Source organism: Lonchura striata, chromosome 14 (genome assembly GCF_050655825.1).
Source record: "Lonchura striata isolate lonStrDom1 chromosome 14, ASM5065582v1, whole genome shotgun sequence".
NCBI lineage: Eukaryota > Metazoa > Chordata > Aves > Passeriformes > Estrildidae > Lonchura > Lonchura striata.
Window position 1 is genome coordinate 5,385,735 of NC_140716.1, and position 17,894 is coordinate 5,403,628.

The 17,894-nt window shown below is 51.5% G+C and overlaps 2 protein-coding genes across 9 annotated transcripts in view; one reads left to right on the forward strand and one right to left on the reverse strand.

The window, feature by feature from the left end:
• Nucleotides 1-15,382, forward strand: TMEM184A (transmembrane protein 184A). 4 transcript variants are annotated; one of them, XM_085591692.1, is made up of 9 exons: nt 1-687; nt 3,963-4,187; nt 4,833-4,998; nt 5,829-5,919; nt 6,007-6,082; nt 6,612-6,703; nt 7,088-7,257; nt 7,357-7,554; nt 7,986-15,382. In XM_085591692.1, the coding sequence occupies exons 2-9, from the start codon at nt 3,963-3,965 to the stop codon at nt 8,234-8,236; spliced, it is 1,269 nt and encodes a 422-aa protein (XP_085447818.1). In that variant the 5' UTR covers nt 1-687; the 3' UTR covers nt 8,237-15,382. The 4 variants fall into 4 exon arrangements, with proteins under 4 accessions (XP_085447818.1, XP_085447816.1, XP_021395316.2 ...); XM_085591690.1 differs by having other exon boundaries at nt 678-811; XM_021539641.4 differs by lacking the exon at nt 1-687 and adding an exon at nt 875-1,057.
• The window catches only part of MAFK (MAF bZIP transcription factor K), a 14,019-nt gene continuing 8,877 nt past the window's right edge, over nt 12,753-17,894 (reverse strand). For all 5 annotated transcript variants that reach the window (XM_021539701.4, XM_085591703.1, XM_085591701.1 and 2 more), the window contains exon 3: nt 12,753-17,427. In XM_021539701.4, the coding sequence (XP_021395376.1) occupies nt 16,993-17,427 (435 nt within the window). In that variant the 3' untranslated portion in view covers nt 12,753-16,992. The remainder of the gene's footprint in view (nt 17,428-17,894) is intronic.

Consider the following 17,894-nt stretch of genomic DNA (forward strand, 5'->3'; position numbering starts at 1 on the left):
TTTTTTTTTGTCTAGGAAGGCTGAGAGAGCCATGTGGAATTAGTTATTGTCAATCTTGGTTTGCTAGGAGGGATTCTCTCCTGACACAAAACTGAAGCTCTTACTGTGTCCACAGCTCCAGCAGCTTGAAGAGAACATGCATGAATCAGCAAATTGGATAGAAATTGCATCTTCCACTGTGGTGATAGAGGGGCATACCACTGCTGTGCCCCAGAGAGCTGAGTGTTACTACCTAAAAGCCAGGCACAAGTTAAGTACCTTCATTTCCTGGCTGTGTATGTGCCACCTGGTCTGCATAGGGCAGGGGGTGAGGAAAGGTCATGGAAGCATCTCTGATTTGATGCTCGGAGCCCGGACAGACTTACCTTGCTGCCTTTCCATGTTTGATAAATTAGAGCCCGAGCAATTGGTCCTTCGACTTTGCTCCTCTCTGCTGCACAATAAACCAAGGGGAAGGCCTGCTCAAACAACAGGCACAAGATGCCACCAGCTGCCTGCCTTTTAGCACTGCTCTCCTCCAGGTAGAGATTAATTCCCAATTGCTGGGAAAGCTGCCTCTGCCGCCCAGGCAGAGCTCCTGCCCTCGGCCCGTGTGCTGGGCGGGGGACAGCGGTGTCGGGCCGCACAGCCGCTTTCCATCCGTGTTTGCTTTCCGGGCGTGGGTGCCGAGCGCGGCGGACTGGAAAGGTAAGTTGGGTAGCTTTTCTGCGGGAGACAAAGCCCGACCTGCTGCTCCAGCTCCCGCGGGGCCCGGGGCGCAGCGAGGGCGCTGGCAGGGCGAGCCGGGCACAGCGAGGGGGTGCTGGTAAAGGTAAGCGGGGTGCCGGGACACAAGGGCCAGCGGGGAGAGTGGGACGCTGCTGGGAAAAGTGGGGTGCTGGTGGGAGCCGGGAGCAGCGAGGGTAACTGGGGCAGCGGCAGGGCCCGCGGCCAGCAGCGGGCAGGGCTGGGAGGGTGTCCGGAGGAGGAGTCTCCGGCGGGGCAGGTGGAGGAGGGCACGGGGGATGCAGAGGCAGGTGCACGGCAGCCGGACTCCCTCCCGGAGGAGCCCCAAAGGGTGAGTGGGGCCCTGGGGGGGTGCACAGCAGCTGGGGGAAACCCCACAAATCGGGGTTGACTCAGCCATTGGTTCTGAGCACCTGTGGGAGCCTCTGGGAGGGCAGAGCCTCCTATAAGAGCCCTGTGCCTGCGTCATCCACTCCTCCAGATGGGCTTCAGGGAGTGCTCGATGCTGCCCTGCCGCGATTTGTAGCTGTGTGCTGTAGGTCCTTCCCCCTGAGTGGCCTGATCGTGGTGTGGAGAGGCTGGTCCCGTAAATAGAGTATCCCGGCTTTATCTGACAGCAATCAGGAGGAAGGGCATGTCTCCTGCTCTGGTGGGGCCAAGCCTGGATGCTCCCCTCCCCAGGATATGGGTCAGGGATCTCAAAGGCAGTGCTGGGGGGCTGCGAGGGCTCACCTTTCCCTGCTGACCTGCTTCACTCCACAGGGGGCTGCCGCTGAGATGGGGATATGTCCTAGGTGCTGCAGGACACAGGGAGACGTGAGCTGGGAGTCTGGGCTCTGGCAGCCTGCCGATGGAGGGGAGTCCCTGGCAAGGTGAAAAGCCCCATTTGCAGGTGGCCTGCCTGAACACAAGCTTCACTGCTCAGTTTATCTTTTCAGTTCTCACTTAGCATCTCTAATATCCCAGAGAGTGTATGTAACAGGTAGACACTGTATGGCAGGTACCTGCAAGGTGTCTGAAAACAGATTGGATATGGCTCAGTCCCATCGAGGAGCTGAATTTTGCAGCTGGTATTATTCCCGGTGTCTCCTTGCTGCCTTTGTTTTGGAAGCAAATGGCTCTGTAACTGCATTGAATTGCCTGACTACCTTGCACGGCCGGGATCTAATTACCTGTGGAGCTGGGAGCCCTGTCTCTGAGCGGCACCGCGGCTTTTGCTTTTAATGGCTTGCTCTGCAATGTTCAGAGTGTGACAATGTCGGGGAGGCTGCCAGGACTGGCTGTTGGTGCCACCGTGCTCACACCGCCATGGCTGGGAAAGTTCATAAGAGATGGGATGTCTTGGACCAAGTATCTGTGGCACAGCGCTGGGTTGAAAACTGAATAAATGGATCTAGTGAAGAGCACAGCTCTCTGCCGTGTCCTGGGGAATAAGCTGGATCACTAGAAAAGTGACTAGAAAAACAGCTAGAAAGAGTGAGCTTTCATCCTGCTCTGTCATGATGCTCTGGCAGAGGCAAAGCGTGGCCAAATCCAGCCATTTAGCCCCAGCCAGCAGCAGGGCAGCCCCCAGAAGGAGTGAGGAGTGACTGGGGAACGGGGCGCAGCCAGACTCCCATGTCCTTCCCCGTACCACCAGCTATCTCCGTCCTCCTGTTAATGTTTACAAGGCAGGTCCGGCAGCATCCAAGTCTGTCCAAAGACCAGCTCCCGCCCCGGCTTTCCGGGATCCTGGCCGGGGCAGGAGCACAGGACGGTGGCGGCAGGGAGGAAAACGCGGCTCCTGCTCCTGTGTAACCCTCTCGGCCCCGCGGCTGTCCCCGCTCCAGCGCCGGTCCCCGCGGCCGCTCCGGGCGCGCTCCTGGGGCCGCGCCAGGGCAGCTCCGCTTACCCGCGACTCCTGCCAGGCCGAGCCGCGGAAAGGTATTTTTAGGGCTGTTGATCTGACACCAGCCGAGTTTGCTCTCCTGTGAGGTTGGGGTTCGGTGAGAGGGCAGAACAGGGAGCCGCAGGGTCAGCTCTTGCTTTGGTTTGTTTTCAGTGTTTAATTGGACCGAGGTCATTCCCTACCACTCTTATCCATGGCAGATATTTTTATGCTTCTCTCCAGTTCATGCTTACAGTTTTACCCCAGGCGATAGTTACCCAGCAGCTAAAGTATTTGTTTATTAACAATGCACTGAGAAGCATCTATATTGTTAGAGTTCAGCTCGCAGGTTGTTGGTTTTTTAAACCACTATTGTTATACTTGGGGAAAAAGCAGCTTTCCATAGATTAAGAGAAAGAGAGCCCAAACATGGCAGTTTATGCATCTGTTGGCCTTGAGATACGAAGCTGCCCTATAAATAATTGCTTATTATTAGGTTGGTCCTTGCTGTCTGTAAGCACAGGGTACACGGTGTCCGTATGCCCAGCCACCCTCTGCACAGGAATGCTCAGTGCCTTGGGGCAGCCACCTTTGAGGAGCACACACCGAGCAGGGAGATGCCACAGCACTCCTGCATCCCCAAAGGGCAGCAGATCTGCCTCTGGAATAGCAGGCTTGCTCCCTTGTGCTTAATTTGGGTGCAGGAGGGACTGCCGGCTGTCCTTCAGGTCTTGGGGTTGGCACTACTGGCACACTGACACCCCCACAATCCCGAAATAGCTGGGTGAAGAATGTGGGTGACACCAAATGTCTGGTTTCTTGGGCAGCCCCAGGCTTTGCCCCCAGCAGGCCACACATGATGAAAGGAGCCAAATCTGGGGGGGTATCTGGTGTTTTCTGGGCTCCCACGGAAGATGACACAAGTGTCCTGATGGCTTGTTGGTAAGGGACTCTTTAGTATCCTGGGTGAGGGATTGGTTTAACCCTTAAGTCTCTGGTTTCTGATGGAAAAGACGTACAGATCATTCCCTTTCAAGTGGGAGTGATTCCTGAGAAAGCCAGGAGCAAAGCTGAGAAAGAGAAGTGTGTCTTTTGGGAGACATAGGAACTGCATAGACCTCCTCAGGGAAATGAGGGTCTGCTTCTGAAGGATATTTGCATTTTCCTGCTGGGAGAAGCAGACCCAATCACGGCAAAGGGGCTAGTTTGGGTGAAGGACACCCTGGAAAAACCCTGGGGAGGAGATAAATCTCACAGGAGGTTTTGTACATGCTGTGTGGGCTGGGAAATCTGCTGGGACCTTCCCTGTCACCAGCTTACCTTGCTCCTGCCTTCCTGCACCACTCCCCTTCCTTCTCCCTCCCTGCAGATGAGTAATGCCACACGTGCTGTGCCCTCTCCCGTGGCACCTGGCACGCTGGGGCCTGGCACATCAGCCAGGCTGGCCTCAGCCCCACCATTCTCAGCTGTTGCCCTGCTTACGGCTGCCCACAACAACTCCCAGGATGACCAGCAGCTTTTCCTGACCACGACAGCAGCACAGGCCATCTCTGGCATCTTCGTGTGGTCAGCACTCATCGTCACCTTCCACCAGGTATGGGCTGCAGCAGACATGGGGCTCAACACAGGGGCTGACATGAGAGCAAAACTATCAATTGCCCCCAAGTCCATTGCAAATCACTCAGCTCCAGGTAAGTATTTCTTCCTGTTGCTGCCCAGAGGTGATATCCCTGCTGTCAGGAGCCTGGTGCTGGCAGCTCATAAGGATGGTTTTGCCACACTCCCCAGGTGGTTGCCAGAGCCAGAAGAGGCTGTAGGCACTGCCCAGAAGCATCAAGGTGGGGCATTTGGGGTGTTTGGGGTGCACAGCACCAGCTGCCTTGAGGCATATCCCGAGTGGGCATGGTTTAGGGGGCTGTGCAGGTCCATGCTGCTGGAGGCAGGCCTGGGGCAAGTGGCTGTCTTCAAGCACTGGGATGGGACTGCACAGGGGAGGGCACATTCCTCACACAGCCCAGAGAAGAAACCTGATTTCCACATGTTTTCATGGAAGGGATGGGCCCAGGGACTGGAATGGAGCCTGTTGTGTGTGTTCACTGTGATGGTCTGTGGTGGAAAGCTGGCAGAGCTCTCACCCCAGAGAGGAGGGTTAACACAGCACCCGTGTGGGCTTGGGGGCACCTCTAGTTCCCATCCTGACCTGTGGCAACCACAACTCTGCATGCTGGGCACTTTGCAGATCTACACACACCTGAGGAACTACACCATCCCCAAGGAGCAGCGCTACATCATCCGCATCCTCTTCATCGTGCCTGTCTATGCCTTTGACTCGTGGCTCAGCCTCCTCCTGCTCGGCAGCCACCAGTACTACGTCTACTTCGACTCGGTGCGTGACTGCTATGAAGGTGAGCACAGCAGCTGCTCAGCGGGGAGGCTGAAGGCAGAGCAGGGCTCTCATCCTGCTGACCTGTCTTTGGAGCATCTTGGGCTGTGAAGCGGCAAATCTCCATTGCTTTCACTTCCCACTCTCCCTCCAGGCAAAGGTTTTCTCCTTTCTTCTCTGTTGGCAGCAGGGAGGGGGTGTCCCACAGACCAACATGAGCTGCAGCCTTTCACACACGGGCTTGGAGGGACCCCAGCACCACAGTCCTGGGAAAGAGGTTTTCTGGCTATCTGTGAGGTAGAAGTGCAGCTTCTCTAAAACATGAGGCAGATGTACCTAAGGAAATGGAGCATTGGGGTGTGTTGAAGTGCAAAGGAAACTTGTCAGGATTAAGGCTGTTTTTCTACCTTGGTCCTCTCTTCCTCAGGAACTAAGTTGTGTGGGCATTTGCATTACTTCAGGTTTGGAGTATATGAAAAATAAGCAGTGGGGATGTCCAAGAAAACTGTTCAGGACCCACTGCTTGCTGGCCACCAACCATTTGTGCTGCCCCTTAGCAATTTTGAGGTACTTCCATGCACATGGTCACTGGATAGACTGTGTGTGCCCAGAGGAGCTTCTGTGTCTGTAATGGACTCTGTGCACATAGTGCAATGTGTCTGACTCCACTTGGAAGTCAGCTAGATTTGATGTGCTGCTCCTCTCAGTGGGCTCCCACACACCAGCATCCCAAATCTTGATGCAGTGCCAGGCTGGATGAGGAAACACCTGAGCAGGAAGGAATGTGAGATTAAATACCCCCTCCAGGACTCCCATCAGTCCTGCTGATCATGTCTGCCCTTGCCTTGGCAGCTTTTGTGATTTACAGCTTCCTGAGCCTGTGTTTCGAGTACCTTGGAGGGGAGAGCACCATCATGACAGAGATCCGAGGGAAGCCCATTGCGTAAGTCCCAGCATCCTGTGAGCTCCTTCTCCATCCACTTTCCCCACCCAGCACCCCCAATGGCATCTCCTTGTCTTCTGCTTCCAGGTCCAGCTGCTTTTATGGGACCTGCTGCCTTCAGGGTATGTCCTACTCCATCGGGTTCCTGCGCTTCTGCAAGCAGGTGGGTACCCCTTGGGGAGCATTGACTGCACTTCCCTCAGATGAGGCTCTCTGGGTGGCAAGTTCCTTCCCCACTGCCCTGCCAAGGGGGCTTAGCTTCATTATTCACTTAAGATGCTGGATTTGGAGGCTTTTTTCCTCTGAGGGAGGCAGGTCACCAGCTTGCTGGCACCTGGCCAGCAGCAAGGCTGCTTGCTGTCCTTGCCTCTGACTCACTGCTGAGTCAGGGCCTCCTCCCACTGCAGAGCTCAGATTGCCATCTCTGTCCAGTCCCAGGTTAGCCTGGATGCTGTCTCACTCTCCAGGACTGCACAGTGGGCTGAATCTTGTCACCTGTCTGTCCCCCACCTTGCACTGGCTATGCTGCCTTTCAGGAGCTGTCTCTGGAAGCCCCACTCCCTCGCATCTGCAGACCTTGTGTTGGTTCATATTTCACCCCAGAGCACTGCTCTCTCCTCTGTGTGTGTCCCTGGAGCAGAGGGGTGGCATGTCCTGCTGCCCGTGGTACACCGTGTCTCTCCCCTGTGCAGGCCACGCTGCAGTTCTGCATTGTGAAACCCCTCATGGCAATCGTCACCATCATCCTGCAGGCATTTGGGAAGTACCACGATGGAGACTTCAAGTGAGGCTGCTGGGTGGGGCTGGGGGGGAGTGAATGGGAGAGGATGGATCCCTGCTCTACCACCAGTCTCCCCAGGAAGCTGCTCCATGGATAGTGAGAGCACTGTGAGCCCAAAGAGCCAGGGAACAGAGACTCACTGCCCCCAAACAATAAAAGGACAAAACGCCTGTGAGCCATAATAAATAAATTAATAAATAAAAATAAATCCCATGGGCAGAGGAGAAGCTGCTACCTCTGCCCTCCTCTCTTTCCTGGGCTGTGCTCTCCCCAACAGCAAAGCTGTGCAGCCTCCCCTTCCCCATTTGATCTTTCTTTGCCCCCAGCTGCACTTCCTTTGCTCCCCAAAGCCCAGGGCAGCAGCTCTCTCTCTCTCTCTGCCTGCAGTGTCCACAGTGGATACCTCTACATCACCATCATCTACAACTTCTCTGTCAGCCTGGCTCTTTATGCCCTTTTCCTCTTCTACTTCGCCACCATGGACTTGCTGCGCCCATTTGAGCCGGTCCTCAAGTTCATCACCATCAAGGCTGTCATCTTCCTCTCCTTCTGGCAAGGTGGGCCCCACCACAGACACCCAGCGCTTCTCCTCCCATAGCCCCACCTGGACCAGGGGTGCAGGAGCAGAACTGATCCCTCTCCCTTCCCCCGCACAGGGACACTGCTGGCAATCCTGGAGAAATGTGGGGTGATCCCTGAAGTTCAGATCATCGATGGGAAGGAGGTGGGAGCTGGGACAGTGGCTGCTGGCTACCAGAACTTCATCATCTGCATTGAAATGTTCTTCGCTTCCATTGCCCTGCGCTACGCATTCACCTGCCACGTGTACAGGGAGAAGAAAGAAAACTCAACAGGTAACTCTTCCTCACTTTTTCCTTTCTTCAATGACTAAGGAAAGAGGAAACTTCCCTTATTTTATTAGTATCCCATTACCAATGGGATGTTAGAAGCTACAAGAGGAATTTCTTTATCCTGTGCTCTCTACATTTCTTCTTCCTCTTCCCTCATGACACCCACAAGCTAAAACAAGGGGGCAGGTAAGGAGACCTTGGTGTGGCTGGGCAGGATTAGGGGATGGTGGTATTACCCACATGCTCTTGGAGAGGATCTACCCTTTGGAACATGGAGCTGGGATTTTCTTCCTTCTCCTTGAAACCTGGGACCACAAGCTACTGTGGCCCAGAATGAGCCCTTGATCTTCTTGAATTTCTAAGGAGAAGTGCGTTGGATCACTTGGGCTCATCGATTGCTGCCCCATCACCCTCCTGCTCTCCCTGTTTTGCAGCAAACCTCGCCCCGATGCAGAGCATCTCGAGTGGGCTGAAGGAGACCATCAGCCCCCAGGACATTGTGCAGGATGCCATCCACAACTTCTCGCCCGCGTACCAGCAGTACACCCAGCAGTCCATGCAGGAGGCAGAGCGCAAAGCACCGGGGGAGAACGGGCACATGGCCACCAAGATAGATGGACAGAGCAGCAGGAAGAGCAAAAACATTGAAAAGAGAATGCTAATCCTGTCAGATGAGGAGCTGTAGGAGGTATCAGAAGAGACACTGACACTGAAGAGGTTTTAACTCGTGCAGAGGGGAGGTGTCTTGAGGCTGAGACAGCCTGGGCTAATCAGAATACTGAGAAGCCAGGAACTCTATCCAAAAAGCCAGTCTCTCAAAGGGAAGATGTAATAATCCAGAAAAGGTTAAGTCAAATAGTGCCAGCTTCTACTATCATGGATGGAGCTGTGTTGAACCCTGTGTTGCAGCCTGGGCTTTGCTGACCCACTGCTGCTGTCTCTCTGCCAGCCCTGTGCCAGTGCTGGGGGATGCCAGGCAGGGAGGGGAGTCAGGGTGCAGGACAGACCAGCTGCCCTTGCTCTACTCTTACCTCCAAGCAATGCTGAGGCCTGAGAGAAATGCTTTTCTCAGCACAGTTCTGCTCTAATTTCTCCCAATTTGAGTAAAAAAATTATCTCCAAGGGCTCTGTGGAGAAAACCAACCCAGGAAGGTGACTTCGCTTCACCTCAAAACCTGGTAAAGGTTGAAAGACGTCATTCCTTATTTTTACATCTTTTCCCCTTTCCTTCTCACAGCAAAGCTTATAGAGATGTGCAAAAGACCTTTACCATGGAGAAAGAGTAAGTCATCCTCTTCTCCCTCCAGATGTGGATGCAGCTGTCCAAGTAACTCCCCTGGCAGTGTGGCAGCACCTCACTGGGACTAACCAGAGGTCTGCAGCTGCATTTCTGAGAGCTGCCAGTGACAGAAGTGCTTGTTTATGTCTAAACCAGCTTATCTCTGAACTGGTCAGAAGTTAAAAGGGATTCCAGCTTCCTTTTCAGAATCTTTATTAGGGAACCAGACTATGGTGGTGATAGGAATTCACTTACTGGGAACTGTCTGTTCCTCCTAACCCTTCACTATTCCCCATCCCTGGGCTTTGCCTGACCTGTGGGAAGGCAAGCAGGAGCTGAGCCCAGCTGGGTGATCATGGTGAGGATAGAGAGGTGCTGAGGGATGTTGCCAGTGGGGCAAGACCACAGGCAAGGAAAGACTGCGTGGAGGGATGCTCTTCGTATCAGTGATGGTGAGCTCACGTCCTCCTCTTAAGACTTCTCCTTTTTTCCCCAATTTTTAGTCTAATTTCTATTCTCCTGTTAATGAGATGATCCTTAGGAATGAACTTAGGCACTGGTTGGGCTGTTGTCTGGCATGGCAGCTGGCTAGTGGAAGGATGAAGGCAAATCTATATCCTCAGATTTGCAGTCATGTGGCAAACAAACCAATGGATAAGGCTTGGAGCCCTTTTAAACACAACTCATACATAGAATTTGCATCTTTTTTTGCCCTGCTCTTAAGCTGCAAAATGTAAATTACAACAGAAAATTATTTATTTTTTTTTCTAATAAACAGCAATTTCTAGCACAGAGCAAGCAAGCATTTTCACTGAGCTCAGCAAGCAAAGCCCACGATCTGCCTGTTCCTGCTATAATGCTGATGCTCTTAAGCTTAACGTCCTCCCTGCCCCTCAATGCTGGCCCAGCAGAAATACCTGCACACGCAGCATCCTGCACATTTTGGCATTCCTACAGGATTTGTGCTCATCTTTTTCACTCCACAAAGAATGTGTGTGTCTCCAGCTTCCTCTCCTTGCACAGCCCCTCTTCCAACCCTCGCCTAAGCTGTGGATACAGTGGTTCAGAGGAGCTGGATCTGGTTTAGCTAAGCTAAGCCCACACTCCAGAACAAACAAGACAAGCTCTATTTATTTTTATTATTATTATTATTATTATTATTATTATTATTATTATTATTATTGGAGAAATTCTACCATGCTATAGCCCAGACTCCACACGAGTTCAGCCAGTCCTGCAAGTCCCTCTAGTCCGAAGGAGCACTGCTCACACCTGCTCAGCCGGTGAGACTGCTGCCACTTTTCCTGCAAGGAGGCCCATAAACAAGAGCCAGAGGCTGTGCACATCCAGGCATTCATCCAGGATCCTGCACATCCTGGGAGCAAGACTGTCCTGCATAGAAAGTGCAGCCTCAGTACTCAGGGACAAGGTTGATTGGCTTTGTAATGCAGCCAGCACAGAAGCAGGGACATCTCAACTGAACATCTTGGTCTTCACCCCTCTGGGAGAGGACGGCCACAGCTGCAGGAACAGAGGCTGCTCTGGCTCCTGGGGTGAGCACAGACTGCAAAGGTGATGATGGCACATCTGCTGGCGCGCTCGCAGCCGCTGAGATAAAGACTTGCACAAGAACACAGCAAGAAGCGTGGTTGTACTTCATTGCACAAATGATCGACTCCAGTGCATAATGGGCTGCTTCCATTGCTCTGCCAGCAGGTGCAATTCCCACTGCAGACAATAACATTTGCCTATTTATGTCAAGCCCTGATTACTGTATTATATGTAAAACAGATCTTTCTTGCAAGCCAAACAAGGGGGAGAAGAAAAAAAAAAAAGAGAAGTCAGCTGTGACTCATGCAAGTCAGCAGTGTGATACCAGCCTGAAGGAGCCGTGCTGGGCTGGACACCAGCTGGCTGCCGCGACAGCAACAGCAGGCACCCTCCCTGCTCCAGCCGGCGCGAGCTGGGCCTCCTGCTCGTCCTTTTTCTTGGAGAGGGGAGAGAGGCAAGAGCTGATGGCTCAGGCTGGGTGCTGTCATGGCCCTCAAACCCTTAGGCTGTCAAAAGGCATCCACGGGGAATAGAAATGTCAACGGTGATGTAGGCTGGACGCGGTCTCCTCTGCCTCCTCAGCAAGGACACGGGGAAAGCTGGCGGCGAGCACACGGGTGACCTACACAGGAGCCTGCTGTGCCTGGAGCCACGCCAGCAGGCTGCCAGGGAGGAACAGGCATCTCTCACTGCCAGCAGCAGGCTCCAGTGGTCGGCAGATTTGTTTTCCCGTTGTCACTTGTCCTCGGGCTTTCCCCAAGGACAAGGCTGAGTTACAGCTATCGGATCTCCTGGTGCTTTTTGGGCTTGGATCAGGCAGGTTTACACCCCACTTATGTCAGGGATGATCATCACAGGCACACTCTGTCACTACACCTGCAGGAGCCCAGGCTGACCTCCCTAAAAGCAGAGGGGAAGGCAGGCAGCTGCTGGCACCACAGCAGAGGCAGCTCTCACGCATGGTTGCTCACTGCACAGCACCCAGTCAGAGACAGACACTTCTTTTTTTGGGTGCCAGCACTCACCAACAAGTCCCTGGGCCCAGCTGCTGACAGGCAGCAGACTGCCAGACCTGTGCCAGAGAGCAAGATTTGTGCTTTTACCACCCTCTTCACAGAGACCTTTTATACTCCTCTTCTATGCATGGTGAATGTTTTCTTTCACTTCTGAATCTTCACCTGGCCTTTCCTTCCTGAACTAATGTTCCTCTATCCCTCCGACAGTCACAACTGGCACACCTCCCTGTCCCCTCTGTTGTCACAGCTCCTCACTGCAGTGACTCCAGACAGGAGCCAAAGCAGCTGATGATGCTTTTTTTGCTCAGCAGACTGCCATCACCCTCAGGCTTCACCCACGTGCCTGCTCAGCCAAGCCTGCCTGGCCCCACCTAATGACCATCCATTACCTGCTGACACACAAAAAAAGCCTTTCAGCCTGCTCCTCTTCACTTTGCCCTACCTCTTAATTCCAGCTTTGGCCAACACACCCATCTGTCTCCAACCTACTGCCCCAACACAGCCCAAGTGTTTTACCCCCTTCAGCTGTTCCCTCAAGAAACTCTACCACTTGAAATAGGGAATTAAAGCCAACACAACCCCTAAAAGCTCACTGGCACAAGGTACCACCTTTTTAAAAGCCTCAACAGGGAAAAGCAAAAAGATGAAGTATTGATGTAAGGGGTTAAAGCAGTTTATTCACAAGCAGTCACACAGGGAAACCATGAAGGGACATTTCACAACCCAAAGGAAGAGAGGAGTGTCTCTCTCCAGCACTTCAAGACAGGTCATGGTGTCTCCAAGCCACAAGTGGCTTTGCTCAGCATCACGACTGCAGGCAGGGGTGGTGAGCTGTCAGTCCTGCTTGTGCTAACACAGACACCCCCGATTGTGCACAAAGACAGAGCCCCTGGGTCAGGAACAGACACACGGTCTGAGCACAGCATCAACCTGACAAACAGCTCGGACAGGAGCTATCCCTGGAGCACATTCCAAGTGTCCCAGGAAAGCACCACAGCAAGGCTGAGATGGGCTCCAGGAGGTTGGGTCAGATGATTGCAAAAGCCCAAGCTGCCATCCCACTCGCCTGCCTCCAAAAAACACATCGCTCACCGCAGTGCCACAGCCAGCCGGGTGCTGCACTGGGGACAGGCAGCAAAAAAAACCCCAGGAAAACACTCCACTGAAGATCAATTCAGGCTCCAAAACGCTGACCATAGACCAGGGCAAGTCTGAAACCAGAAAATGCTTTATTGGAAAGGTACAAAAAAACCAGTCACTGCAGCTAAATTTACAGCAATAAATTACGTTGTGGCTGTCAAGAGAAGTAATGGACACATACACAGGGCTATTCGCCTTACAAACAGGAATCCACATTGCTTGGTATATCAATAATTTATTTTATAATAAAAAAGCAGCACAAAAATAAATATTGAAATGAAATTACTGAGTAACCACAGAGGATAGAATGAGCTGGTGATAAAAAACAACTTAAAACAGAAGACTTCTATCATTAAAAAAATGAAAGCAAGTATCCACCATCTACAGAAACACCCCAGCAGACTGAAATACAGACGAAGGAAAACAAATCCACATTACAAAAGTTTTTCGGTTTGTTTTGTTTCTTTTTTTTCCTTTTTTTTTTTTTCCTTTTTTCCTTTTTTTTTTTTTAAATAAAAACAATCATGACAATGAAGTTTAAATGATTCGAGAGAGAAAAAACTGCCACTTCTCCTCCTCCCCGGGTCTGAGCCATCCCGTGGCACAGCTCACCTCCGCCCCGGCTCAGTGCCAGCGCCTCGTCCCTCCCCGCCGTCCTGGAGCTGCTGTGGCACCCAGGTCTCTGCACTGTGTGGTCTCCTCCTGGCACATGGTGGAGCTGGGCAGGAGCAGAGACGCTGCCTTGTTTCAAAGGGATCTGGAGCTGCCCTTGGAGGGAAAGGTTCCCCACTCCCAACAGAGAGCACAGCACACACATCTACAAGAACAGAGGTGTCCCTTCCCGCTCCCTGCGCGACGCCTTCGTCTTCTCCTGCCTCCCACCCAGCCCTCGGTTCCCACGTCACACTGCGGATGGGGAGCAACCAAAGAAAGGCCAGGCCCAGGGGAGAGGATCCCAGCACCCAAAAATCAGAGCCCCCGCTCCTCCTCAGCGGGGTCGGGGGGACAAACTAAGAGGGGCAGAGAAGGGAGCCCCGGCATCCAAAGTACTGCAGCAGGGAGGCGCGGCGGGGACGCGCCCCTCGCCACCAGCCCCCCACGCCGCGCTCGCCCTGGGTGTCAGGCTGGCAAGTGCAGGACGGAGAGGAAAAAAAACAAAACAAAACAAAATAAAACGCAACAGAAACAAACCGAACCCCAGAGGAATGCAACGCGACAACCCCAAGCTGGAGGGCCCTCCAGGGAGGAGGGTGGAGGAGCTGGGTCTCCAACGCGATCAACAGCTTTCGGGTCATTCCTCCCTCCACATTACCTTGCAATTCTGATCCCTCTGTGGAAGTTTAGCCAGGACATTTCATTCTCCTCCAGGTCACCACCCAGGGAGCCCTGGACTGGCAATTTCTTTTAATAAAGATTTACAGTATCAAACTTGGAAAAAAAATTATTTTTTTTCTTTTTTACGAAAAATCTGTACGATAAAATGTATATAATTATATATTTATATATATATTTCTCTCTCTTTAAATATTTCCACGTGGTCCTTATGGATATCCAATATGGATTACCTACCATGGCTATGGTATCAACAGCTTTAACAACACCCAGGCCTCTTGTTCTTTATCGAGTGACCAGAGATTTAAGTGCCTACCAGCACTAAACTAGCAATCACTTGGACAAGCCTTTGGCACCCTTCCAAGAACTAGAAAAAAAAGAAATACTTGGCCACAAGGGAAGTGCCACATCAAGATATGTTTCTCAACTCATTCCAACATCAAGAAGACCCCAGGAACAAAGTTCAACCTCTGTCCCCTTCAGTGAGACAGGTCTGATTTCCCCAGAGGGGTGTCAAGGGCAGCCAGAGGGTGTTCCTATCTAGCCAGGAATGTTATGGAGCTCTGGAGCTGTTTTAAAGACTGGAAGCATTTGGGCATTTTCAAGTCAACTGGCCTTTTTCATTAAAGTTTTCATTTAAAGCCCCAACAGTGCCAGGAGTCTCCATTTTGCCTGGTTTTGGAGGCACCTGTAAGGTCTGGGAAAGTGTCCAATGTCTGTGAGCTGGAGAACATGAGAGGACCAGGAAATGACCGTAACATCTTTCTCTTCCTCAGCTTCTGCTGTGGGAGTCAATAACTGGTACTGATACACAGGACATTGATCTGCCTGTTTGGAGATAGGGAGGGAATGGAGGAGAAATGAGGTAACACTAAGTGCCATCCAAACTCTACGTGTTGGAAAATCACTTGAAGGAAACTCCCTGCTCCCCTCCAAAACGTGTGGATCTGGCAGGGGGAACGAGCCTTCAGGAAGCGTTTCACTGACACCCTTTCTGGCTCAGTAAAGTCACGGATGTCGATGTTGGGGACTGAATGAGAACCAAGTCTGAGGTTTCTCTTTTCATTAACCTATTTCACAAAGGATCCTCCTGGGAAATCCAGAGACTCCGATGACAAGGTGAAAAAAAAAAAGAAAAAGCAAGCTAACAACTTCTTCCAAAGACAAGTAGGGCTTCACTAAATTTCTACCAACTTACTGCCATTCAAGGCAAGACAAAGCCTCAAACAACAAATTATATACTGGGTGTCAGATGCCAGTTCACTGTCCTCTTTCCAACAGCGGTAGCACTTGATTATTCTCTTTCAGTCCAAACCACTTATAAATTCTCCGTGATCTTTGTTCCAGAGCCCAAATTCTCTAAGCTCTTCTCCTCATCTTAAAACCTCAGCAATCTCATTCTCTTCTCACCTGCATGACAACAGGCATCGTCCTTTCCTTAAGTCTCTGATCTGCCCTACAAAACACACAGTCCCTTTCCTTTCCTACTTCAAGAATAAAAAAAAAAAAACAACAACAAAACACACAAACACCAACATAGCTATTTTTTTTTTACAGTGACCTGGAAACATTCATTGTTTCATCACTGCTGTGCGACAGCAGAACCTCTCCTTTCAGCTTCCCAAATCCTGCCCACTGCCAAGCCAGAAATCCCTCTCCCAAACCACTGCTCAGAGCCAAACAAACGACTTCTCGATCCCAATTTCTGTCCCCTGCACACACATTGATTTTCCATCCTGCCCTCATTATAACTCACCCACTTGCAAGAGAAAGCATCAAGTTTCAGGGTCACATTCACACAGGTTGTCTGAACACTGAGGGTTGTTCACTGTACTCTTTGGATCCCAAATTCAGCATCTGATGTGCTATGGAGAGGGAAAGACTCTTCCAAGCTCCCATCTGACCTCTCCACAGCCCTTCTCTGATCACCAAGGACTGGTGAGCACAGATCTCCAGCTAAGGATGCTCATTGCTAACATACCAATGCTTTTGTCAAAGAGGAGACTCTAAACTTCTCTCCTCCTGGCTGAATGCTATTGCCCTCTAGTTACACTTCAGTGCTTCAAAAACATCTTTCGAAATCCTCTGCACAAACCCCTTCTCGTAGTGCTGATCCCAGCAGAACTGTCCCACCTTCTCTCACAGCCAATTCTGCCTCCACCAGTAATACATGCAGCATTTTTCCTCATCTCCCCTTGTCCTCCTCACCACACTGCTCTTCACAGCATTTACTGTGCCTCCCTCCCTTCAGCTTCAGGTAACCCAGGAAAAAAAAGCTGCTACTTCAAGACTGCGGATCATTTGGAAGAAATAAACTGCATAAATATACCCAATTCACAGGCACACCTTTGGGAAGGAGCTATCAGGAAACTTGGGCTTGGAATAAAGGAGGCTGCAATGTAGTTTTTTTACAGGCCACACAGGTAATGGGGCATATTAAAATATGTAAAATATATATATTTCCATATTTTAACAGCATGGATTGAAATCAGAAGGTTATTCTTAATGGTGTGGTCAGACCCAAGCATTTATCTCCATCATCCTCCCACTCCCATCCACTGTTAGCAGGATGAAATCAAACCCAAAAAGCCTATATTCCTGCCCTCATAATATCAGGTGGAAGTGGGGAAGGTAGGGGAGACCCTTCTTACAAGGAGTAGGAGGCCACTAAAGGAAACCCTTTTTCCCATACATTCATCTCACACGATGATTTCTACGGTCCATATGTTTCCTGGCTCTTGAGCATCATTCACGAAGACTCCGGAGGCTCCTCAGGTATCTTCTCCCAGCTGGAAAGCTGCCCACAGCTGAGAGGGGTTTGTGGAGGCAGAGGGAAGGAGGAAGCAGATCTTGCAATTTGTACTGCATATAGAGCTCAAATCCTGGACACGAGAGGTTGATGGAGCCACTGAGTCCAGACAGAAGCAGCCAGTTAAGTTCCCTTTGTAGGAACCCTTTGGGTTTGTTTTTCTCTTTTCTTTTTTTATATTCTTCTGTTTTTTGCACTTTTGGAAGAGACTTCTTAAAATGCCAATTCTTGACGTGACCAAGGACTCCGGAACAATGCATAAGAGCCTTATCCCCTCCCCTCTGAAAGGCTGCTAGTTCCCCCCACCGAGGGCACTAGGAGGCTGCTGAGAACGGCACAGAACTGGATGAGATTTCGGCCGATTTCACGATGGTGATGACACTGGTGGTGGCAACTTTGGTCGGGGTAATAGGCCCTCGCGCCACAGTACGAGCAAAGGTCTGGAGTGCTTCGTACTTGGAGCGCAAGGCATCCAGCTCTAGCTTCATGCTGCTGTTTTCTCTGGCCAGCTTCTCCACCTCTTGCTGCAGCTCAACCCGCTGCCTCTCGAGCTCCTCTTTCTGAGTCACACGCTTGATGCGGCAGCTGGCAGCGTAGCCCCGGTTCTTCAGCGTGCGCCTCCGCTGCTTCAGACGGATGACCTCCTCTTTGGTGAGACCCCTCAGGTGCTGGTTCAGCTCCCGTACGGACATTGACACGAGTTCATCATCACTCAGCACCGGGGCATTCTCTCCTGACTCCTCCTTTACCTGCAAATACCAACAGCACAGGGGTAGCAGCAACCCGACGTGAGCGGATGCTCTGGGCAGCAGAAGGAGAAAAGGCCACCCCTCAGCAACGTGACATCCCTACCTGGAAAATACCCCTGATGTGCTCTGCACAGCACAAACTGCACTAGAACATCTGGGTTAAACATGGAGAGATCTGAACATTGCAGTTGTCTGGGTTAGACAGACAACTTAGGTCACAGAAAGCAGTAATTTTACATACCCAACAGCAAGATTTTCAAGGGGATAAATGTAAAGTCAGCTGAAGCCTTTTTTTGTGAAGTCCTCTGTCAGGACCTGGAATTCATAATGAATGCTAAAGATGACACCTTATCCCAGCATTATGGTGGGACACCAGTGCAGCATCTCAAAAGCAGAGTAGCTGCTTCTGTGCAGGGCTTAATTCAGCATTTTGTGGGTTTTCATTGAAGATTGCTTATTTGAGTCGT